Below are 23,644 nucleotides of genomic sequence, written 5' to 3'. Positions count from 1 at the left end.
TTTTTTTCAAGATAAAGTCTCATGAACTATTTTGTCTGACCTGGCTTCAAACTGTGATCTCTCCCTCCTGAGTAGCTAGGATTACAAGTGTGAGCCACCAGCACCTGATTGATAGTGTCTTTTGATGACCAAAATTTAAATTTTTCAATGAAGTTTTCTTTTTCTTTTTAAATATTTTTCAATGCACTTCTGCTTGTCATTTTTTCCTCATGTTGCCTGTGTCTTTGGTGTCATATCCAAGAAAGTTTGTGAAGTTTTTTCCTTATGTTTTCTTCTGAGAGCTTTACTGCTTAAGGTCTTAATTCAGGTCCTTGATCCATTTTGAGTTAATCTTTGTATACGGTATCACTTAAGGGCCCACTCAATCTTAAGATTGCTTTGGATATTTGGGGATTCATGAGATTCCATATGAATTTTAGTATGGGTTTTCTGTTTTTGAAAGAAAAATGTCTTTGGAATTTTGATAAGGATTGCTCAAATCAGTAAGTCACTGTGGTAGTATAAAATCTTAACAATATTGAGTCTTCCTGTACATGAACATGGGATATCTCCCCTTTCATTCCCAGAGGTCTTCAGGGTAAAATTAGCCAAATAAAAAAATGCAACTTTCTTGAGAGGCCCTTGGTTGAAGTCACAATGCCAGGTTAAATGCAGGAAAGAACAGCAGGAGGCATTCAGATTTGAACTGCAGATCTCTGCTGTCAAATGCTCAACCCCTGAGCTACACCCCATAACTACAACTCACGTCACAACCAGCAGCGTTTGATCTGTTGTAATACCCAGCCATCCTGCAGGGCGGTGATGTCGCCCTCATGGGAACCTGCAGAACTGACTGCTTCACTCTGAGCCCCCAGCCTCAGCCTCCTCTGCTTCCCACAGAAGTGCTTATGTGGTAGGTGAGTCTGCGTAGACTATGCATCGGCTGATTTTCTTCCTTAGAACTGCAATCAGTGATTGCTCACCCATCTGGTTTTTGTACTGTGGACTTACACCTTTTTAAAAGTTGCTTTGTTATAATTAAGATAACATCCACATTTTTACAAGTTGTATATTTCAGTGAAATTAAATATATAAACAAAATAAAGTAAAATAAGGTAGCTCTAACAGGCCTGTATTTATTTACTTATTTTATTTGTTTATTTGAGACAGGGTCTTGCTAGCCCAGGGTGGCCTCAAACTTGTAATCCTCCTGCCTCAGCCTCCGGAGTGCTGGGATTACAGTTGTGCATCACCATCCCTGTCTATAGACCTGAATTTTTTTCAGGGAAAATACATATTTTTTTCCTCAGAAGTAAAATAACCTCTAATTATATCTCAAATTTCCACAGCCTCAAATCTATTATAGTATATGCACTGCTAAATGTGTAGGTTTTCAAAGCCATTCCACCAGCCCTTTTTTTGTGATGGGTTTTTCAAGATAGGGTCTTGCAGATTATTTGTCAGGCTGGCTTGGAACCTCGATCCTCCTGATCTCTGCCTCCTGAGTAGCTAGGATTACAGGCGTGAGCCACCAGTGCCAGCTGTTGTTGTTTTTAAATTGTATAATTTCTTCTTTTACTATTGTGTTATTAAAAATAAGTAAGCTTTAGCTGAAAAGTGCAAGCCACAGTATTTTGGGCATTGACAAATACATACTTGGCTACACAGACCCCTGAACTATGTCATCTCAAAATTTAAAACTTTTCGATGCTTTGATGAGATGAGAAATTGAATAATAACATTGCTGTCTTTATGGACATTGTATAACATTACACAAATGTTTTTTTGATGGTACTAGAGTTTGAACTCAGGGCCTCACACTTGTTAGGCAGGTGCTCTTACCACTTGAGCCACACCTCCAAATTTTTTATGCTGTAGTCATTTTGGGGATACGGGCTAGCCTCAGATTGTGATCTTCCTGCCTACTCTGGCATGTATCTGGGACTACAGACATGCCCTACCACACCCAGCTTATATATTGGCATGGGATTTAACTTTTTGCCCAGGCTGGCCTCAAACCACTATCCTCCCCAATTTCTGCCTCTCAAGTAGCTGGGATTATACACATCAGCTTCCTCACCTGGCCCTTAAAATATTTTTTAAGTGCCGAAGAAAAGTACCTTTGAACCTATGTAAACTGATAATTCAAAAACTGGGACAAAGACATTTTCAGATACAAAACTGGAGAGCATTTTTTTAGAGCAGAACCTCCACAGATGAATACCCGAAGGAGAGAGAAGGGAAAGTAAGGCCCCAGGAGAAGGTGATGACCACACTGCCGCACCTGCAGCCTTACTTCTCTCCTGGTCTTGAGGCTCAGACTTCCTAAGTCCAGTGGGCATCTCAGACCTGCATGGTCAAAAGAGGACAGTTCACATTCACACCTAACTTGCTCTCCCCACCCATGTTGCCTGCCTTCATAAATGGCACCATTCCCCATTACTCAGCCTGAAAACTTACCGGTAATTGTCTACTCGTCTCTTTCTTTGACATCCAAATCCATTGGCAAATCCTGTCGGTTCCACTTCAGGCTGTGGCTGAATCTGAGTGCTTCTCACTGCTCTACCCCAGGTCCGGCTGCCATGGCTCTACCCAAACCATCACCACTCCCTCCTACAGCTGTCTGGCTCCCATCCAGCCCCTTGACTCATTTCCCAGGAGCCTTTTCCCCAGATTCAGGCCCAGCTCGCTCCTTACCTGGCTTGGAGCTGTCAGCTGTGGGTTCCTGGTAGTCAGCCTCTCCCCATCACATTTTACCCCCTGGCACTGCTTCCTCTCTCCTCACAGTCCTTGTATCCACAGTACAGCAATGCAGGTTTCTGTTGCCTGTTCTCCCTCACTATGACGGAAGCCTTATGAATGCAGGCATTTTTCTGCTTTGTTCTATGTGCCTGGTGTTCTGTGAGTTCTCAAAAATACTTTTTGAGCCAGGTGCCAGTGACTCTCACCTGTAATCTTAGCTACTCAGAAGGCAGAGATCAGGATGATCATGGTTCAAAGCCAGCCTGGGCAAATAGTTTGTGAGACCATATCTTAAAAAAAATTCTTCACAAAAAAGGGCTGGTAGAGTGCCTGCTTAGCAAGCCTGAGGCCCTGAGTTCAAAACCCAATACTGCCACCAAAGAGAAACAGTCCTATTAAATTCAGAAGTAAGGAAGCCTGCCATCACTCTTACTGCTTAACATTATACTAGAGATCTAACTTCTAAACCAAAACAAAAAGGGAAAAAAAGAGTAATGGAGGAGACCAGCTGTCTTTAATGGATATTGTGATTGCCAACATGGGAAGTAGAGAAATCATTAGAACTGCCATGGTGCGGTGTGGCTTGTCCCTGGGTTCTCGTGCTGGGATCTCAGTCCTCGGAATCATTGCCCTCAGAAGTTTGGAAGGCACCTCCCTGTTCTCTCACTTCCTGTCTCTCTTGCATGGGCACCACCATGATGCCATCAACCATGTGTGACACAGCCAAGAGACCCTCACTAGTGGCCAAAACAAACTGTGAGCTAAATAAACCTCTTTTCTTTATATACTACCCAGCCTCAGGTATTTTGTTGCAGCCACAGAAAATGGAGCTAATTAGAAATAGTTTAGCAAGATTGTTGAATGCAAAAATCACCCGACGTAGTGAATATCATTCTGCACACACCAGCAGAGACCAACCAGATAATGAGTTAGAGTAAAAATCCTGTTCAGAATAAAAACAAAAACCGTATATTAACTACAAATAAAGTAATATATTTATGACTTCTTCATGGACAAAATTATAAAATATTACTGAAATATTTAATGGAAATCTGAATTGATGGAGATGATTCATTAGCTTTCCCAGAGATCCTTGAGCAGCTGACACATGCCTGTCCCCCCAAGGTCACAGTCCAGTCCCCTCCATGGCCTTGGGAGTGTACAAATCCACTCATATGGCTCCAGGTCTGAATCCTTTGCATTTATTGAACCAATGAAAGATGGGGACAAGAGGACAATAAGAAAGTCATTGGTTTATATAGTTTCCATGTCTTGGGAATTAACCCAGAGCCTCAGGCAGGCTAAGCTTGAGCTCTACCACTAAGTTACGCCCCAGACTAGGAAAGTTAATTTATAACAAGGTCCTAGAGACAAAGTCAGGAGGAAAGGACTCAGGCCCTAAAGCTGTCAGTAGGGACTTGTGTGTACTTGGGAAGAATAGTAATCTTCTCTGTTGTCAGGGAACACACTGGGTCTCTGAAGGCCCCTCCAGCTATAAGACGCAGTGACAGTCCTGACCCAGAAAGAGCAAGGAAGCTGCTCCAGGGAGTTGAACTTGTTGCTTGTTTTGCATCAGAGATGTAAAATTGTAGCGAGGCAGGCTTGGCAGCTTCTAGGAGGTCCAGCCTGAATGAACATCTGTGGCAACATTTTGTAGGAATGTTGGGAATGGCTGCACAGGTAAAAGGTTTTACTTAGAGCTGTTCTAACATCAGGGGTTATAGCTTAGGGGTAAAGCATTTGATTGCAGATCAAGAGGTCCCTGGTTCAAATCCAGGTGCACCCTGTTTATCTACTTTTACTCACTGGAGCTAGGTGTTGAAGATTCAGCTCCTTTCTCTAATCTTAAATCTCAGAAAAAGGCAGAGGTCATTTAAAACTGAGTCACTGAGTGTCACAGCACCAGAATGACAAGTTCTTCCTACTTTGACTTTTTATTTCACTTACCAAGGATTTTTTTCTATATAGCCAGGTTTAGTTTCACTTTTTTTGTGTTTTCACACCCCCAGATCAGCAATAGCTGGAAATGCTTAACAATAAGCTGACTGGGGGTCTGTAATTCGTAGTGTTTTCCAAGCTCGTCACGTAAGGAACCCACAATGGACCTGCAACTATGGGGTCTCTGACCACAGAGCTGGGGAGATATGTTAATGAGTGCTGCCCAATGCCAGTGTCCCTCAGCCGTCTTCCCACACAGGCCTGGCCTCTCTGACCCTGCTCCTTCTCCACAAAGCCTCCCTTGTCAATGCAGAGGTGCTCACCCATCCATTATTCCATGAACTCATTCATTCACTCAAGACATACTTGGTTACCACTCAACACCAGACACAGGTAAATACAAAACTGAACAAGAGCAGTCTAGAGTGAACAAGACAGCCAGATGAAGAGATGACCAAGCAATGATAAAGACAGCCAAACCAAAGGAGAGGTGCTGATTCTTAAATGAGAAGGTTTTCATTACCAGCAGTATATCAGACTAGATAATCTAACACTCCCCCACCTCAAAACATCCAGAAATGCATGATGAAACATAATAAATCTTTGTTACTCGCTGATCTCTCAGAAGAGGAAAAGGTATTTCATTTGGGGGTGAGGAATGAACTAACACCATAAGAGGTGAACTAGAGCCAAAGCTTGGCCTGGCTGGGTGAGGGTGGTGAGATAAACTGGCACTTGAATTTTCAGAGCTACGTGGGTATAGAAGATTAAGTCGTAGACCTGGAGCACCCCTCTCCTCATACAGTCAGACTCCTACAGAGCTGTACTGTTAGTAAAAGAATGAAGGAAAAAAAATCCAGCCAGCAACACAAGTTGACAAAAGGTCTTTCTTGTCTTTCTTTTCCTGGGTGCAGAGGGCAGTCCTCTGAAAATTTATAACCACAGATCTACTCTTACACGTTAGGACTCTGAGTTTATACTACCTACATGCTTCAGAAAGTCCCCAACCTGAAAGTTAACATAAAAAGTGCTCGGGTGACAATGATTCTGGAATACCCAGAAGCAGCAAACACAAATCCTGAAGGGCACACCTTCGGCCAGGTCGCACAGGGAGTTCCACTGGCCCAGCCTGGCTTAATATGGCATTGAAATCCAAAATCCACCTGGGTCTTCACACTGCAGATTCTTCATCCATCGATTTAACCATGAATTGAAAATATTTTTAAAAAATGTTTCTTGTTGGGCACCCATGGCTCATGCCTGTAATCCTAGCTTCCTGGGAAGCTGAGATCGGGAGAATTGTGGTTCAAGGCCAGCCCAAGCCAATAGTTCCTGAGACCCCCATCTCCAAACTAACCAGAGCAAAATGGACTGGTGCTGTGGCTCGAGCAGTAGAGCACCTGCTTTGCAAGTACAGTGCCCTGGGTTCAAAACCCAGTCCCCTGGGGGGGAAAAAATGATGTAACAAAAAAGAATAGCGATTATATACAGGATGGAAGGGACTTAGTGTGGTGACTGAAATAGTATACAAAGAGCTTATTGTTTGAAGGAGAATGGAAATAGTAATGTTGTCAGCTGACTTTAATATTAATAATGTGAGAATCAGCTTAGGTGGAGTCTTTTCTGTCAAAGGATTTAGTCGGTCACCACTGCTACAAATGTTAGTCTCACTAACTCGCTTCCCATAAGCTCGTTTCATGGGCTCTGCTTAACGTGATAAAAATTTCTATTAAAAATAAAGGGTTGAGCAGGGCACTGGTGGCTCATGCCTGTAATCCTAGCTACTTAGGAGCAGAGATCAGGAGGATCTTGGTTCAAAGCCAGTCCAGGCAGATAGTTCACGAAACCCTATATCAAAAATATCCAACACAAAGAGGGCTAGTGGAATGGCTCAGGTTGTAGGCCCTGAGTTCAAGCCCCGGTACATCAAAACAAACAAAACAAAAACCAATAAAAAAGAAAAAAAGGGTTGTTACCCTCACTCAGCTGGACAAAATTCTGCTAGATGCCCTGCTTCCAGAACTGAAAACCTAAAACATTTATTGCTTCCCTGAACTTTTAAACTTTTTTGTCTTCAAAGCCCCTTTGGATGTCTCCTTTCCAATTAACCAACCACGTAGACAGTGAGCCCAAAACCTGTTCAGTTCAGGGCAGGGGCAGCATTGCATTAGAGATAAAACCCAAGCAGACTTCCCAGCAAGTGTGCTTGCTCTTTGTCTGTGGTGCACCCTTCTGCAGAGGTAAATTTTGTCTTGCCTGCTGACTTCTGAGTTGTGCTGTCTCTCTCTTGTGACACCCCAATATCTTAAAGATATTTCTAACAATAGTAATGTTAACATAGGCCAGTACTAATGTAGTCTACTATTAGCATATACCAAATATGTATGTAAAATTGTAAAGAGTAACCCCTAAAAGAAGAGAAAAGGAAGACGGCACTTTCAATCAGTAGAAAGAAAAACAATTAAGAAAATTGTTGAATCCATCTAGAGAAAGAATGGAGAAAAAAGTATAGAAAAAAATCAGAATAAATAGAAGCACAAAATAAAATGGTAGAAATGAATGAAATATATTAACAATCATAATAACTGCAAATGGGTTATTTGCCAATTAAGATAAGGAGTAAATTTAACAATAAAATCTAGCTACATGCTCTTATCTAACACACACCTGAAACACAAATATACAGAAATTTTGAAATAAAAGGATGGGAAAAGGTATCAAGCAAATGCTAGCTAAAAAAAACAAAAAAAGCTACCATAGTTATATGTACATCAATAATGGATTATAGACAAAAAGTATTATAAGGGATACAATCATTTCCTAATAATAAAATGAACAATTATCCAGGAAAATCCTATAAATCCAAATTTATATGCACATATCCTCCAACTATGCAAAGCAACATTTGTTTCAATTACAGGGAGAAATTGACAAGTATATAATCTTTGTATGAGATTTGTAACACATTGCAATAATCTGTAGATCAAAAAGGCAAAAAGCTGGTAAGATGTACAGAAGGTACAAATCATATCAACAAGCTTTATTTGATACTTCTAACTAGACCATTACAAGCAGTATAAGATAAATATATATACTCCTTTGGGCTGGCAGTGTGATAAGAATGGTAGAGTGCCTGGTTAGCAAGTGCAAAACCCTGAGTTTGGTAGTGCCAAAGAAAAAATACTCCTTTGAAACAAACATGGAACATTTCAAACATTTCTTGCAAGTCTCAGAAAAATCTAAAAAGTTCACTTCACATACAACTGTCTCTGAGGATTCAAATTCAAAACCAAAATATACTTTCTGAAAAAGACTCACATTTGGAAATTCAAAAGGACTTTAACCTCATGGATGGAAAGGGAAATCATAGTGAAAATCAAAAGGTATGTTTGAAATTGCAGACATTTTCACGTGAGGTAAACAGCACAGTTGACCACTGGAGGAAGATAGCTGATTCATTTGGGGAAAATAGCTGATGAGTTCACCAAAAGCCAATTCATAGGCTGGTCAGCGAGCCAAAATCCAAATATGCTGAATCCATAGTTCTCAATTTGCTGAACAACCAATCTGAATTATTGAGATTTTTTTAATGTGCTCTGTCTCCACTCATGCCCTTATCTAGATCCAGTGTGTGCAAGTGGTCAGACTAAACTGGAATCACTTGTATGTGTGTGTGTGTGATGGTTTCCTCATACATATTTGCCTACTAACAAAAACTACCACAAAAGACTGTGTCAAAACCACAACCTTGCACAAAGGCCACAGCATATTTGCAGAAAAAATACTTGTACAACAATGCCTACCCAGAAAGTACATGTTCAAAGTTGAACACACCTTCTTCTTTATTGATCCTTGTAGCCATGGATTAGTGTTTCAAAACAACTCTGCAACCTTGCTCATTTTATCCTTTAAAGATCCTTCTCTTCTTTTGCTTCCCTGTCATAGGCATTCTGGATTGCAATCTCCTGTCATCCAGAGTAAAATCTTTGTTTTGGAGAGCTGGTCTCTCTGCTGCTCATGTTAGGTTGACAATAGTCACCAAAGAAAACCTATTTAGGCCAGTTCTCCCAACCATTTTTTACGGTGGACACAAGGACTGGTGTCAGTTAAAGTACAGTGTGAAAGGTGTGACTAACGCTTTGGGGGTAGGTGGGTGTTGGAGGGTTTCTCCATAATTTGAAAATTTGGCCAATCAGCAAATTTGATGTTACTAAAAAAATTGCTTTTAGTGACTGATGGCTGGGTGTCTACACAAGCCCACTGAGGAAGGCAACAACTGAGTCAAAGAGGTACCAAGACACTGCACATGCCAAAATAAAGTTGTGTCTTCCTTGGGCAAAGATAGCTTTTTTTAGAGTTTTTTATATTGAAAGGGTTTAAGTTTAGGAACCTGGAGACCGGCAGTGGGGTCCCTGGCTTCAGGGCCTGGGACGTACTCTGAGCAGCCACTGGAGATGACGTGTTGAACTTTTAAGTTTGCCTTTTCAGGCGTGGCAAAATCCCTTGTGATATCTTCAAATACTGTTCAGTAGAGCACACAACACTAGCCTTGTGCCAAAGGCGTCTTGGAGCTTGAAGGAGGGCTTTGCCCAGGCAAGTGCTGGTCAGTGGCGGAGAGTGGTCTCTGCCCTGTGTTTCTTGGGAAGGGAGCATCCCTGAGTTCGAGGAGGTGATCGGCCAGCACTGCTAAAGACCATCATTGGGGCAGCTGGGAGAGAAATTCCCTTTCCTGGGCTATTGCAGAAGATGAGTCCTCCTAGGTTTTAAGTATATGGGCTGGGGTTCGAAGCTCAGAGTGAAATTGGAGCCTTGGGCCCAAGGCCCAAACTCCTGAGATTCTATATGCTGGGTCCAACCACTCACCCCTAAACGCCAAATAAAGAGGCATGGTAAACGCACAGAAGGAAATTTATTACATGACTCAGGACATGCCATGGGAAGAGGCAGAGTAAGCACTCAGCTCAGCTTCAGCCATCTTTGGGGTACAGACATGAGCTACAGGTTTAAGTAGACAAAAGAACTGGGGGCAGGGGACAATGGTATGCATAATTAAACAGTCCCAGTCACAGGTGTGTGCTGGTTGACCTTTATCTCAGTCCAAGGGTTCCCAGAGGGGTTCTGGAGAAGATGTTATCGCTGTCATCACTTGAGGGGAGCAATCTGGTTCCCATGAGATGATTGCTCCAGCTGCAGGATGCAGTCTCATCATTGTAGGTAATTGTCCTCATTTGGAGGGATGGTCTGTCCTGCGAGGTTCCACTGTTCCTTATGGAAAGCTTAGTCCCTTGTCATAAAGATGTTATCAGTCCTGTCTTTTCTGGAATTCAAGGTGATTGCAAAGAGAATGCCTCAGAGCAAAGGCAGATACAAAATGGAGGCAGGGATGCCAAGTTTCTCGTTTGTCGATAAAGGAGTCAGTGCTTTTCAGCAAAAGCAGTTCAAGCACCTCTTACAAGAGCAGTATTTTCCCTCCATGGGGCCCGGGTCTCTGCTGTCTCTCCACACTTGTCAGGAAGAAGAGCCAGCCTCCGTTCCCTGAGTTCTTTTAACATGGGGGGGGGGGGATCCTCCAGACAGGAAAACGAGGCTCAACGTACTCACCTTGGGGCCTTCCCCACTTCCCTCCCACCCCCAGAGGTCATCGCATCCCAATTCCGAGAATGGAGTGTAAGGAGAGGTGGGAAATGGTGAGACCCATGCTTAATTCATTCATCACACATTTATTTGAGGTCCACTACTTCGGAGAAACTTGCAACTACTAGGACTGCCACCATCAACAGAATAGGCACACAAAATATAATGACACGCAGGTTAGTGCTGTGGTGAGCGAGGATGCACCAGTAAACGCTGGATGCCAGAATGAACGAGTGTATGGATGGCTGGGTCCCTGGGTGAGTGGATGGATGCACCCGGGCATGCGCAGCTGCAAGCGCCAGGCCAGTCCCGACGGCTTTGGGGCGAGGATGGTGGTGCGTAGGGCGCGGCAGTGAGGAGCCCGGACCCGCCCGCCTTTCGCCCCGCCCCTAGTCCCGCCCCAGCGCCGCGGAGCCCTCTGGGAAATGTAGTCCGCGCTTGCGCCGTCCTGGCCGAGAGGCCTGGGGGTCTGCGAGCGGAAGAGGGCTCGCCTTTCCAGGGATGCAGGGCGCAAGGAGAAGGACATGGCCAGACGCGGGGCGGGACCCGGAGCGCCAGCCGCAGCAGCTCCCTCCCAGCCCAAGCCCTTGGCCCCGCCTTCTCTCGCGCGGAGCCGTGCGGCAGCCGTTGAGGGTCGTTGCGCATCCCCCTCCTGGAGCGGCGCCGGAAGCTGGGTGGGCCAGGGGCCCACGAGGCTGAGTCCTGGGATGGCTCTCCAGGTAAGGTGAGCTGCACAGACGCGCTGACGGACGGACTCATCAGCGGGTCTGCTCTGCGCAGAGGGGGCGGCGGGGCGGGGAATACCCGGGACAGCCAACTTTGGGCTCGAGCCCGGTGCCCAGAATTTCAGAAGCCCAGGCCCTCCTCCGCCCCTCCCCCTCTCCCCCCACTCCTGGACAGACGGACCTCAAGCTTTTCTCCACCTGGGGAAACTCGCCCTCCCTCGGCGTGCCTTCTTTTTTAGTACCAGTTGTCCTGAGAGTGATGGGCTTGAAGGCCTGCGAATGACTTAAATCTGAGACTTTAATTTTGGTAAGACTCGGGGAGAAGGGATGTGGAAGTGGGGAAATATAAAACATAAGACAGGTTCCAACTTTTATCCGGTAACATGTGTCGATCAGAACTGGAGAGAGAGCCCCCTCTGCTGTCAGTGGCCTGGGCACAGTCTGGGCTGGGTTGTGGGCTGTGAAGATGCCAGGAGGAGTTGCTGCAGTCTTCTGGGTGGGTGACCCAGCCAGCTGTGCAACTGTGGTGCACATGAGCTTCGGCCAGGCTCACACATTGCTGGGACAGCGTGTGGCCAGGCAAAGGCACTGTGTCAGGACCTTGGCATCACGAGTGCCCCACAAATATTTTGGGAGAAAAGAAAAGCCAGAAAAATGGGCTGCTGCAGGGCCAGGGCATTCTTCTTTGCAGTTCTGACTGACAACACCCTTGCTCAGATACACCCACTGGCTCTGTCTAGGGCTTCCTCAACTGGGTTTCCTGTTCTTGTAGGATGAGGAGGTTAGACCACTGATTTTTCAGACCTGATGTTTCCAAAAATATGCGTCCTCACTCTGAAGCTTCATGGAGAAGGTAGCCAGGAGTAGCCTCTGGGAGTGCAAGGTCACCGATGGAGAAGGGGCAGGGAAGACCTGCAGTCTTTGTGTACAGTGAGACTCCCAGAAGCTCGGGAACAGGTTAGCACAGCCTGCTGGTGGGGACAGTGTGAGGCAGTGTGGTGCAGGGTCTGATCTGGTAGCCCAAGGCCTCCTTGGTGAGCGCATTGAGGCTGGCATGAGAGATGGATGGGCCCTGTGGACACTGAAGTTGTGGTTTTGAGAGGGGCCAGTGATGCTATAAAACAGTGTTTTAGGAGACCCAGCATGGCAGGCGTGAGTGAGGAGGCTGCCCAGCTACAGCCCTGGAAGCTTTTTTCTGTGGTGTCCAGCCACAGTGGGTTTCCTCCTCCTGAAGACCAGTGTCTGCAAACTCACGTATTCCCTCCCTTGCACACATGCCACTCACTGTTCCTCCACTTTTTGTGAGCACAGGAAGCCTGTGACAGGACCATCTACTCTGCCATTGCAGGTTCCCATTGGTATTTTATGAGAATTTTGTCACTGAAGAATTCATCTTGAGGCCAAGATGGTGAGAGGCCTGGAAAGCATCACTCACAGAAGTCTGAAAGAGCCAGCTATATTTAGCCTGGAGATAGAGAGGCTCCCCCGGAAGACAGCAGTAGTGTGTGGAAGAGCCCTAGGTGGCCAGCTGTGCCCTGCAGGTGGATGTTGACAGACAAACCTCCCTTCAGTAATATGAGTCATAGACTTTATTTATTCTGGGCACCTTTTGTTGATTAAATCATTTTGTCTTCACAACATCTCTATGATATAAGTTGTTATGATTCAAGTATTATAGACGCCTTTGCTAAGGCCCAAATGGGTTAAGTAATTTGGCTGAAGTCCTATTGAAACTGGAGTTTAAGGCAGAAAAGCCCTGGCCCCAGGGTCCCAAATGAACTAGGTTCTGCCACCTGTCCCTATGTGCCAATTAAAGAGACTGGCACTGCGAACGGCGGAGAAAGGAGATTTAATTGAATGCAACTGCATTGGCATTCATTGACCCCTCAGATTGTCTTCACGGGGCTTACAGGATTTTTGAGTATTCTTTTTTTTTTTTGGCAGCATGGGATTTGAACTCAGAACCTCACACTTGCTAGGCAGACATTCTAACCACTGGAGCCACTCACTCCTCCAGCCCAACTTTTGAGTTTTTATAGAAAGAGAGTCAAAGCTTATGGTTTGATCATCATCGTCTCAGTTCTGGGAAGTTGCCGTTATTGTCACCTGAGGGGTGTTACCTGGTTCCCATGGAGATGATTATTTCCACTGGGGTATTGTCCTCCTTGGGAGGGTGGCCTGTCCAACAAAGTGGCTGCTCCCTAGGGGTTGTTGTGGGTCAGTCCTGTTCCTCCCAGAATGCAAGATGACTGCAGAGAAGAGAGGGGCCCAGAAAAATGTTAATGTGGCAGAAGGACAAAATGGAATTAACTAGACTAGTGCCCAGTGTGCTCTTTCACTGTAACTAGTAACGAATGGTGTTCCGTGTACCTCTAGGTTACAGTTTTCAGGAGAATCAGTTTACACTAACCATACTCACAAAAGACAGGTAAATCAGAATGCTGTGATTTGACAGTGTTTCCTCAAGTTTCATGCTTTGGAATCTTAATTCCTGTAGTCATATGTTAATGCTATTTGAGAGGTGGGACCTTTGGGAGGTGACTAAGGCCTGAGAACTCTATCCTCATTTATAGTGCAGTCAGAATGCATATCAACAGATAGTACTCCTCGACTTTGGCCTTTCCAGTCTCTAGAACTCTAAGAAATAAATTTAAATCCTTTATAAATCACTCATCTCAGGTATTCTGTTATGGTAAGAGAAATTGGACTAAGAGTTCAATTGGAATAAGCCAGTTACTTGCCTTACAGTGAAAAATAGAGCCAAATCAAGCCAGAAATACATGGTGGCTGATTCTTTGGCCACCTGGGTTTTTTTGTTGTTGTTGTTTTGGGGGGCCTGGGGTTTGAACTCAGGGCTTCATTCTTGCAAAGCAGATACTCTGACTTGAGCCATACCTCCAGTGTACTTTGCTCTTGTTATTTTGGAAATGGTCTCTATTATCTGAGAGTGGGTTATTTATAAAGAATAGAGATTTGTTTCTCACAGTTCTGAAAGCTAAGAAATCGAAGATTGATGGGCCAGCATCTGGTGAGCGTTTTCTTACCGAGTGGTCATCTGGGAGGAAAGAGGCTAAACTCATCCTTTTATCAGGAGACTAATCAGGCACTAATAATCCCATGACCTAATCACTTCTTAAAGGCCCCACCTCTCAGCAGTGTTGCATTGCCTTTAAGCTTCCAGCATATGAATTCTGGGGGCACATTTGCAGGGTAGCACTACCCAAAGTGGAATCCACATAGGAAGCCATATGCTAATGGAGCGCTGCCTGGTGAGCATGGAGGTTTGCTGGATGAGCTGGCAGTATGGGGCTAGGGTGGCCTGAACCATCAGGAAGCGCTTTGCAAGACAGCCTGAGCATTTGTGTTACCTAGCCAAGGTCTGGGACACCCAGACCAGTTCTTGCTCTCCCAGGTTCCCCCCACCTCTTTTTTTTTCTTTTTTCTTTTTTGTTTTTGAGGTACAGGGTTTGAACTCAGGGCCTCATGTGGGGTAGGCAGGCGCACTCCCACTTGAGCCACTCCACCGGCTCTCCCAGTCCCCTTTACTGGCCTTGGCTTGTGAAATGATGCGGTTCTGTTGGCACACCCTCTCTTGGGAAGGTTAACCTGGCTCCAGCTTTTCATGCTCCTCTAGCCACTGAGAGGTGCACATGTGAGGCCTGGACACTCCAGGCCCTCTTGGGTTGTACTTTCTGTGCCATCGCTCTGGTCACTCTTCAGGTGGCTGATCATTCCATGGTCCCTCAGTTGTCTCAGTGAGAGACTTGGACTGTAATAGGGGCTTACAATCTTTTGACTCAGTGACCAACACCCCGCAGACAACCCCCTGCCTGCACCCCACCTTCTTAATGTTGAAACTTCAGTTTGTATTGGTTACTTTTAAAGAACATACATGTCAGTCATCACATTTCAGCATAGTAGTCAAAAGCGTGTAAGTAAAACATGCATATTTAGTCCATAGATGGCATTTGTGCCCATTTGGACCCCAGGCCTTTTGTGACAAGTCTGAAGCTCCTAGGGCCCACAGATGGGGACTCTGGTTTTGATGACCTGGAGCCTCTTTTCACTCTGCCATCTTCCAAGGCCTGGGAACCAGAAGGGAGAGAAGGAAGAGATTGTGGCACAAGAACCAGAAAGGACCAGTGGTAGTAGAGGGGCACCTAGGAGGAGGTTAGAGAGTGACCTGGTGGGAGATGAGGTGGCCAACTGTAATAGAGCCTGTGTTGGGGTCCCCAAGAGCAACCTAGGCCCAGGGTCTCCCAGGAAGATCAGGCTGAGCAGGTAGTCAGTCAGTGGGGAGATGCCTAGAATTGTTACCAGGAGCCAGCTGACTAAACAGGTACTGTCTGCCTAGTGCATGCCAAAATTCCACACTACCAGAAGGAAAGTAGTGGTTCAGCACAACTCATATTGTTTGCACAGTCTAATCATGGTGAGCTACCTTCATCATTTAGGGAATGATAGGAACCCTCCCCAAATCTACATTCCTGCATGCCAGCCTGGGTGCCACCTGGCCACCAGGCCTTTTTAAGGGCAGCAATCTCAGGCCTCCCCTATTGGACACAGATCCAGAGGTTGGCCACATTTTTACCTGTGCAGAAAGCCAGGAAGAAATGTAGGATGTTTTAGAGGGTATCATGGACGAACCTGAGACACAGTGGCCACACTGGACCACAGCATGGAAAGAGAGGCTGCTGGGTTATAGAGTTGGTCAGGAACTTGCAGTGAGCCAGGAAGCAAAGGCCACAGCCTCTGACCACCTGGGGGCCATTACACCACTGGATGGCTGTGGCAGGCAGTCACTGGAGGGACTGTCCCCACCCAGGTATGTGGATGGAGTCTAACTACTTCAAAGAGAGCAGGGCACTGGGAATGTGACTGTAGTGTTAGCTGTCAGCTGTCAGAGAGTAGCAGACAGAGCATAGCACTGAGCAGATGACAAGGCTGTCAGTCAGCAGCAGTGATGTTTTTAAATCACTGGCTTGAGTGATGAAGCAAGACAGTAATTCTGTACTTTATTAGGAGCGTCTTCATTTTCTTTCATAATTCTTTCTTACAAATACTTAGCAGTTGTTTCTAAACTAGAAGGATCTTTCCCATCGTTTACATTCTGTTTGCTTCATTTGCACAAAGTTAATTTTTGCCATAACTCTGAATTCATGCCTATCATATGTTGGTCATTTTCTAGGGTTTTGTGACTGTTTAAAGTCCACTGAATGATTATTTTTTTTTAAGAAACATTGTTTTTATCTTACAAAACCACAGGGTAGCAGGAGGTGAGCATAGAAGATACAAATGCAGAGTGTGGAGTTGAAGAACTCAGTTTCCCAAAGTCCCCACGTTTCTGGACTTCTGATCAGATCTCTTAAGAAACCAACCTCAGCTCCCAGTCCTGAGGGGTGAGGGGTAACACAGCAAGGTGGGGACAGCTAGACTGCAACTAGAAGGGCTTTGTGGGTGTCATCTCCTGCCAAGCTTAATGCTCAAGGGTCTCCATGTATGAACCTGGTGATGGGTATCACAGCTCACAACAGTAGAGATGACCATAGCTGGCCCATGTGGCATAGCTTTGTGGAGAGATGGGGCCTTTAAAGGGCAGACAGGACCAGGAAAGTGAGGGTGGGCTCTGCCAAGCAAAGACCTGGGGTCCAGCCCAGCAGTTGGGAACCCAGACCAGCTTGATGGACCGGAGGGCCTGTGAAGAACTTGGTTGTGGATTTGACACTGAAGAGCAAGAGCTCTAAGCTCAGACCACAAGTCAGGTCTGGGTGTCTCTTCGTTCACCATCAGCCTGACCCATCGGTCGGCCTGGAGAAGGAGGGTCAGTCTCCTCTAGATTTGCAAGGCTGTGTAAGGTTTTTATTCTCATCCTCCTCCCTTTCTGTGCAGGTGCCTAAAAATATTGTATAAAATTACCTGCAGGCTATGTGTATGAGGTATGAAATATAAATGAATCTCATGTATATGCTAGAGTCCCATTCCTCAAATAACTCATTACATATATGCAAATATTCCAGTATCAGAAATGCAAAGCACTTGTGGTCCCAAGGATTTTGGGTAAGGAGTACTCAACCTTGTTAACTAATTCCTTTTTTTAATGCTGTAGAGCTAGGATCCCAGGTTCTTGCGCATTCACTGGAGAGGTGGCTTGTTAACTGAAATGATTTTAGCATGGTAAATGTAAGGCTGACTGGGTTCCCGTCACAGGGCTGACTTTTGCTTAGGCCAAGCAGCTGTGGGGCATGAGACTGTCATTAGTTTCCCGGGGCTGCCATTAACACAGGACTACATACAAACCAGGGGCTTAAAACAACAAACATTTGTTCTCTCACAGTTCTGGAGGCCAGAAGTCCAAAATCAAGGTGTCAGTAGGACCATGTTCCCTCTGAAGGCTTGAGGGCAGGAAACTTCCTGCCTCTTCCAGCTTCTGATATCTAAAGCTTCCCCTGGATTATGGCTGCATCACTCCAATCTGCCCATCTTCACATGACAGACACATTCCGTTCCCTGTGTCTATGTCTCTTTAGGACACACGGTACTTAAGATTGTGACCTCCTCTTACCTAGTTATATCTGCAGTGACCCTGTTTCCAAAAAAGGTCACATTCACAGGCGCTGGAGGTTAAGGCTTCAACATGTCTTTCTGGGCACCCGGCTGATCCCAGCGCCAACTCTCTAGCTAGTTCCTGCTGCTCTTAATGTTAGGTCCCACCCCAGTGGGGTCCTGTCCCCAGTGTCCGATGGGGGATAGTGTGGGTCACTGAGCTGAGGGGCAGCTGGGTTGGTCTCACTGTCATGGAACCAGCCGACCTCTGGAGACTGTGCCCACAGGTACCCATCAGCTTCAAGGACCTAGCTGTGCGGTTCACGGAGGAGGAGTGGCGGCTCCTACAGGAGGGGCAGCGGGAGTTCTACCGAGACGTGATGCGGGAGAACTATGAGACACTAGTCTCCGTGGGTAAGGGACCAAGGCCTCCTGGAGTGCAGGAGGCAGTTGAGGGCCAAGGGAGGGGTGGAGGGAAGCTGGAGCCCACCGGGCTCCTGCGTTTCCATGTGACCCCAGGCCACCGGGTTTTAGTCTTTTCATCTGTGTGATGAACAGTTTCAGTGACATTCTGAGAGCTGGAGACTGGTCCTGGGTCTCGTTTTCTGTCATGCTGTTGTTTCTATGAACCAGAATAGGGTTCTAGGTACAAGTCCTTGGGGTGCACGGTGGCCTCTGCTGTCTGAAGATGAGAGACCAAACAAGCGTGCAGGCACCCAAGCCACTGTATGACTGGGAGGGTGGAGACCACTCCATTCCCAGAGTAACTGTCCCCTCTGTTCTTCCTAGGGACAGCTGAGCTGCTTCCCCTCTCTGCTTTCCTGTCACCTGCAGAGCCTGGAGGAGCCACAGGGGGAGAGAGCTGCGCAAATGAGGGGCAGGAGCCTTCTGTGGGAGGCCCCCAGCATAGGTTCTCTCAGCAGACTTTGGAAGCCCCCTCCTTCTCCCGGTCCTCAGCCCCTGGGCTCCACCTTTCAGGTGACACCTTGACCTCAACTGCTCAGTTTAGCCCTCCCCTACCCTGGCCCTTCTTGACTCACCCCTCATCCCTCTGGGCTATGAGCCTGTTACATGTTTGTTTCATGGAGAAGTGCTCAGAAGAAACCTGGGGTCACCCTGGAGAGCATCCCCTGGCCCAGGCGCTCCTCCTGCCACCACCCAAAGCCTTATCCCAGTCACCCTGCCAAACCAGCCTGCTTCTCCTCAAATGGTGTATGTGGTCCGTGGGGCCCAGACTGAGTGAGGTCAGAAGTTTAGGGGATGTAGGAAAGGCAGAGGGCCAGATGGTACAGACAGCTCTCCTTGACTTCCCCTTGAAGGAAAGAGCTAACTCAAAGTGACAGTGTAGAAGAGCCCTGTTACTCCCACCCAGCCCATCCTGGTTGAGCCCTTGAGCAGATCATCTGGTTTTAGTCCAATGTTCTGGATCTCCCCAGGACATTGATTCCTTCTTGGCTGTTTTTCCTGTACCCAGGAAGGTTGCCTGAAAGACTAGGTATGACAACATGTGCATAAGTGTGCAGGCTGAGCAGACACAGGGCACAGGGTTCATTGTGGCCCCTCCGCAGGAGGACAGCCCCTGTACAGCCTGCACCTCACCGCCCTGGTGCAGCTGGTGAAGGATATTCCAAAGTTCTTGTTCGGGGAAGTCAAGGGCACTGATGACAGCCCCGAGAGTGGGGGAGCCAGCCTGGACGGGGAAAGAGTGAGCCCCAAGGGTAAGTCAGACAGCGGAGCAGCCCCTGCAGCACACACAGCCTCTGTCCTTCAGAGGTGAGGTGCAAGTCCATGTTGCTGTGCGCAGTGTGTCTGCAGCTCCCAGGCCCGTGCAGGAGGCCATAGCCAGCAGTCCTGATTTCTGCGCCATGTGTACACTCTCTGAGCTTCTTGGGCAGTGGGGGCAGGAGCAGCTTCGGTTTTCTTATGATAATTTCTACATAGTTGAGCCACTCTCTGGTGGCCCCACCCTGTTGCCCTCCATGGCGAGTGAACAATGTGTTTATCCCTGTTGTGCAGAGAAGGAAGGGAAACCTTGTCTTGAGTGGCTAGCAGGGCCCCGATACCTCTGCCAGCCCTGTGCTCTTTCTTCATCACTTAACTGTGTATCCTTCCTTTGTCTCAACTTTTCAGCCCAGGTCCTAACCTCCCTCTGGATTCTGTGCCCCCGCCCCCGCCCTCTTCAGTTGATGGTGGATGAAATAAGAAAGGGGTAGAGGTATTGGGTGAGAGGGTTGGTGGGATGTGATGTGGCTTTAGAACTGCTTCTCTGTACTTTATTAGGACACACCTAGGGCTACAGATCTAGGTTTCTGAGCTCAGCGGTGACAATGCGTAGATCACTGGTGTCCTGTCAATGTTAGGAGGACATGGCAAGGAAGGACCCAGACTGTGATGTTGTCAGGGGAATCGTATCAGTTACTGTCTTCTCCCTCTTCTAACAGCAGCCATGGCAGTGGAGACATGTCCTCCCCGAGGCCTGCTCGGCTGCCTTTTAGAGAGCAACTCCAGTGGCCCGCCAGGAGACCAGCAGCAGGGGAGTCCCCTCCCCATTAGTGAGTCTCACCCAGTGGGGCTGGGGACAAAATCAGCATTCTAAGGGTTCTGACCCTGGATTTAGGAGAGTTGGGTCCTGCGCTCTCCATTTTCTTTAGGACTTGGTTTCCTCTGTAGCAAAATATGGACAAAGGTCTTTGGTGAGTGAGACAACAGACTTGGCCTCTGGTCTGCAGGCCAAAGAAGTGTGAGACTTGGTTCCCAGGTGTCTCTCACCCAGCCCTGATTGCTAAGAACCATGTGCACAGGCACAGGGAGCCCGGGGCAGTTTCTCAAATGCCTGGCCGGTAACTTACTATATGCACCTAGTCTGATTCTCAGATCTTCTTATTAAGCAACCATAACAGCAGACGAGGATAGCCACTAGATTTTCTCTGGGGTCTCATTTTATCTTCAGAATTTCTTGCAGATTTTTCATTTGTGTGTACATCTGTTTTTATTAAAATTATTTTTGAAGTACTGTGGATTAAAGTTGGCACTCCCAAAAAACATACCCCAGTCTGTGGATTCAGGTGTCACATGTCCATTTACTTTGGGGTTCCACATGTACAGATTTAGGAAGCATGTGTGTAAGATTGTGGCCTGTGTGTTGAGGCTGCAGGTATCACTTGCTGAGCCAAATTCAGCAGGTTCCGGGGTGTTCAGAGTTAACCAAATAGTCTTAGGATCTGCTGTTTAAATGCAAGGAAAGACTCCCCGGCCCCTCTGGACAAAGTCCTCTGAAGCTGCCCCCATACAAATGCAGATTCCCAAGACTTGGCTGCCCCTCAAGGAAGTGGGACACAAGAGGTCTGTCCAGATCTAGGGTAATTTACAGAGTCTGAAGTCTTCCTTGTCTTCTGCAACAGGAACTGTTGACAAACTGCAGCCTTTGGTGAAGGAAGACCCAGAAAGCCCAGCCAAGGAGCCCAGCCCTCCCACCTGTAGCTCCAACTGTCCGAAGAGCCACCAAAGACAAGAGAAAGGGACCACAGGACCAGGTGAGAGGCTGGCTTTCCTGAGAGTGGGGCAGCCCTGAAGCTGAATGGGGCTGCAAAGGGAGCAGGGGGTGTTGGCTCACGCACGAAGGTCATGTCACTTTCCCATCTGAGCCTCATGACAATAGGATAAGGGAGGCTTTGTCTGTCCATAAAGGTGGTTCTCAGCCACCCAGAGACCCCAGTGGCTCCTAAAGGTCTCATGCTGCCTGTCAGCCCTACACTGACCTCCTTCACCTTTCATGTGCACAGGAATCTCTCCTGGGAACAGCCCCTTGCAAGGCCTCGTCAACTGCCTAAAAGAAATCCCTGTGCCTGGGCCTCAGAAACCTGAGGCAGGCTCAAGTTTGCTGCTTTCTCTCCCTGGCCTGAGTGTGTTGAGGCAGACCAGAGTGGAGGAAGGGCCAGGGAGCCCTCCCCAATCAGGTGAGTCCCTGGGCACCTGGCTTCCTCAAGCCAAGGGCTCTCTAGGTCCTGGAAAGCTGTAGCTATTTCTCTACTCCACACTGTCTGCCTTGAGGATCATTACCACCTGGGCGCTCTGGTATCCCCACTGTTAGGTTTCTGAAGCCAGGTGACTCTTTTAAGGATAGCATTTAGATAGAAAGGGAAAGAAAATTCAGAAACAGACTTTGCCCTGCTTTCCTCTGTTCTTTACTCTCCTAATTTGGGACTCTGAGAAGAGCTGCAGAACTCGTGTCACTTCTGTTAACATCCAGTGAAGTGTTGAGTAAACTCGGGTCTGGGCAGCACACTAGGGCAGGAACACCGCTGGGAGTGACTCTGAGAAGGCTGCTGAAGCTTTGGGTCTTGGTTTCGGCATCTGTAAAGGGGATAGCTGATCCCCCATTGTGGGTGAGTGAGTTTAACAACAGCAGTGTACCTCTTATGTGCGTGCACAGAAGGCTGGACCCTCCTGAAAGGTAAGCTGTGCTCAGGCAGGGGACTGTCTAGGGTAGTGAAACACTGGCCCCCCTTCAGTTTGTGCATGAGTGATGCCCCTGCTTGCCTGCAGGTGTACTTTGCACCTTCCTCCTTCACTACCTGGTTGTGAGAGTTGTGTGGATAGGCATTTTTAAGCTGGGCATATGGAAGACAGTGGCTCATACAAGGCTAAGTGAGCAGGGTAAGGCCCATGTCTCTGGCCCTGTATTCTTGTAACTGCATACCAGAATGGTGCAGTCTATTAGGAGGCCTGGACACTGGGCATAGGTAGAAACATGTGCCTTTTCCTTTAGTGAAGACCGAGCCAGCGTCAGGGGATTGTCCCCTCCAGGGTCTGCTGAACTGTGTGAAGGAGATCCCAGAGGCCCTGGGCAGGCATCCTAGCTCAGGATCTGAGGACCCATGGCTGCTACAGGAGGATCCAGGGGTCTGGAAGAGAAATTCTGGAGGTAAAGGCCACTCACTGGGCTGGGAGGGTCCAGATGTTACCTGTTTGGTTCAGGGCTGTCAGTGGCCCTTCATAGCAAAACTCACAGGCTCCACATCATTGTGTCAGTTGGAGGAACCAGATGTTGATTACATGGAGTGAGGCATGGAGATGTTTAGTCAGGCCTCATAGTTTTCCACTATGACTCTTAGTAGAAGGTGAAATTTCTGGAAGGAAGGAAGGAAGGGATATTGAGCGGGGACAGAGACCAACAAATAGAAGACAGAGTTGTAGTGCGGTATACCCCTGGTCATAATTGTGACTTTGGGTTCCCTTCATGTGTGTTTCAGTGGTATGACTAGTCTTGGGGTTCTCATCTGTGTTTGGGTGGGGTTCACAGTTCTCATGCCTGTCAACTTACTAGTGTGTGTGTGAGCGTCTCAGAACACAGCCTAAGAGAGGTTGAGCCAGGCCTGATCTGAGGGCAAGGTCTGATTTGCTGATGCCCAGGGGAAATGGACTTAATAACTTCTTAGAAAATTCTGGAGCACCCTAGAGGGGCTTGGGTGAAAGGAAGAGTATGATTTGGGTCTGTCCAGTGATTATGAAGTTACCACACCAGAACTGATGACTGCTGGACTTGGGGTGGGTCCAGGCCTGAGACCTGGGCTTCCTAATGACCATCTTTCTGCAGGGCCCAAATGCCTTCAGACCTCTCCCCCGTGCCCTGGCCCTGGAGCTGGCAGTATGCTTGCTGAGGTGAAGGCAGAGGACAGGTGTGCCCAGAGGCCCCCACTGCCTGCATCCTGCCAGATTGGCAGGCAGAGCCACAACCCCTCCACCAGTGGAGACACCAGAGGGGTTCCAGTGCCCCGCTGGGCTCCTACAACTCAAGGTTAGTCCTGGGTTATCTGCCCCCATCTCCTGGTGGGAATCAGTTTCCAGACAAGGCTCCACATCCTACAGGGAAGAAGCACCTGCCTATCCCTTGGGCAGGGAGCCCCATTCCCTAGCCTTTCTCCCCAAGCAGTGACTCCCATAGTTCAGGTTGTCCTCAGTTCAAGCCCTGGCTGAGGAAGCTGCCCACTGCATGCAGGTGGCTCTCCACCCTTCCCTTGGAGCTGGGGACAGCTTTGTTTGTTCCTTCTGGAGCAACAGAGAGCAGATCAGAAGTCCTGCCC

At 47.5% G+C, this 23,644-nt stretch overlaps 1 protein-coding gene and 1 non-coding gene across 9 annotated transcripts in view; both read left to right on the top strand.

The window, feature by feature from the left end:
* Positions 1-4,435: 4,435 nt before the first annotated feature.
* Positions 4,436-4,508, top strand: Trnac-gca (transfer RNA cysteine (anticodon GCA)). Its single transcript has one exon. It is a non-coding gene; the product is annotated as a tRNA-Cys (tRNA).
* A 6,210-nt stretch (positions 4,509-10,718) lies between these two features.
* The window catches only part of Krba1 (KRAB-A domain containing 1), a 30,051-nt gene continuing 17,125 nt past the window's right edge, over positions 10,719-23,644 (top strand). For 2 of the 8 annotated variants that reach the window (XM_074061050.1, XM_074061046.1), the window contains exons 1-9: positions 10,720-11,012; positions 17,849-17,975; positions 18,351-18,539; positions 19,130-19,279; positions 20,003-20,113; positions 20,963-21,094; positions 21,344-21,517; positions 22,330-22,485; positions 23,158-23,358. In XM_074061050.1, coding sequence (XP_073917151.1) covers positions 10,818-11,012; positions 17,849-17,975; positions 18,351-18,539; positions 19,130-19,279; positions 20,003-20,113; positions 20,963-21,094; positions 21,344-21,517; positions 22,330-22,485; positions 23,158-23,358 — 1,435 coding nt within the window. In that variant the 5' untranslated portion in view covers positions 10,720-10,817. Of the gene's footprint in view, positions 11,018-17,848; positions 17,976-18,350; positions 18,540-19,129; positions 19,280-20,002; positions 20,114-20,962; positions 21,095-21,343; positions 21,518-22,329; positions 22,486-23,157; positions 23,359-23,644 lie in introns of all 8 variants that reach the window. The other 6 variants (XM_074061077.1, XM_074061088.1, XM_074061071.1 and 3 more) reach the window with 6 other exon arrangements.

The sequence above is a fragment of the Castor canadensis genome, chromosome 2 (assembly GCF_047511655.1).
Source record: "Castor canadensis chromosome 2, mCasCan1.hap1v2, whole genome shotgun sequence".
Classification (NCBI taxonomy): domain Eukaryota; kingdom Metazoa; phylum Chordata; class Mammalia; order Rodentia; family Castoridae; genus Castor; species Castor canadensis.
Note: the sequence above shows the minus strand (reverse complement) of the source record. Positions and strands in the feature narration are given on the sequence as shown.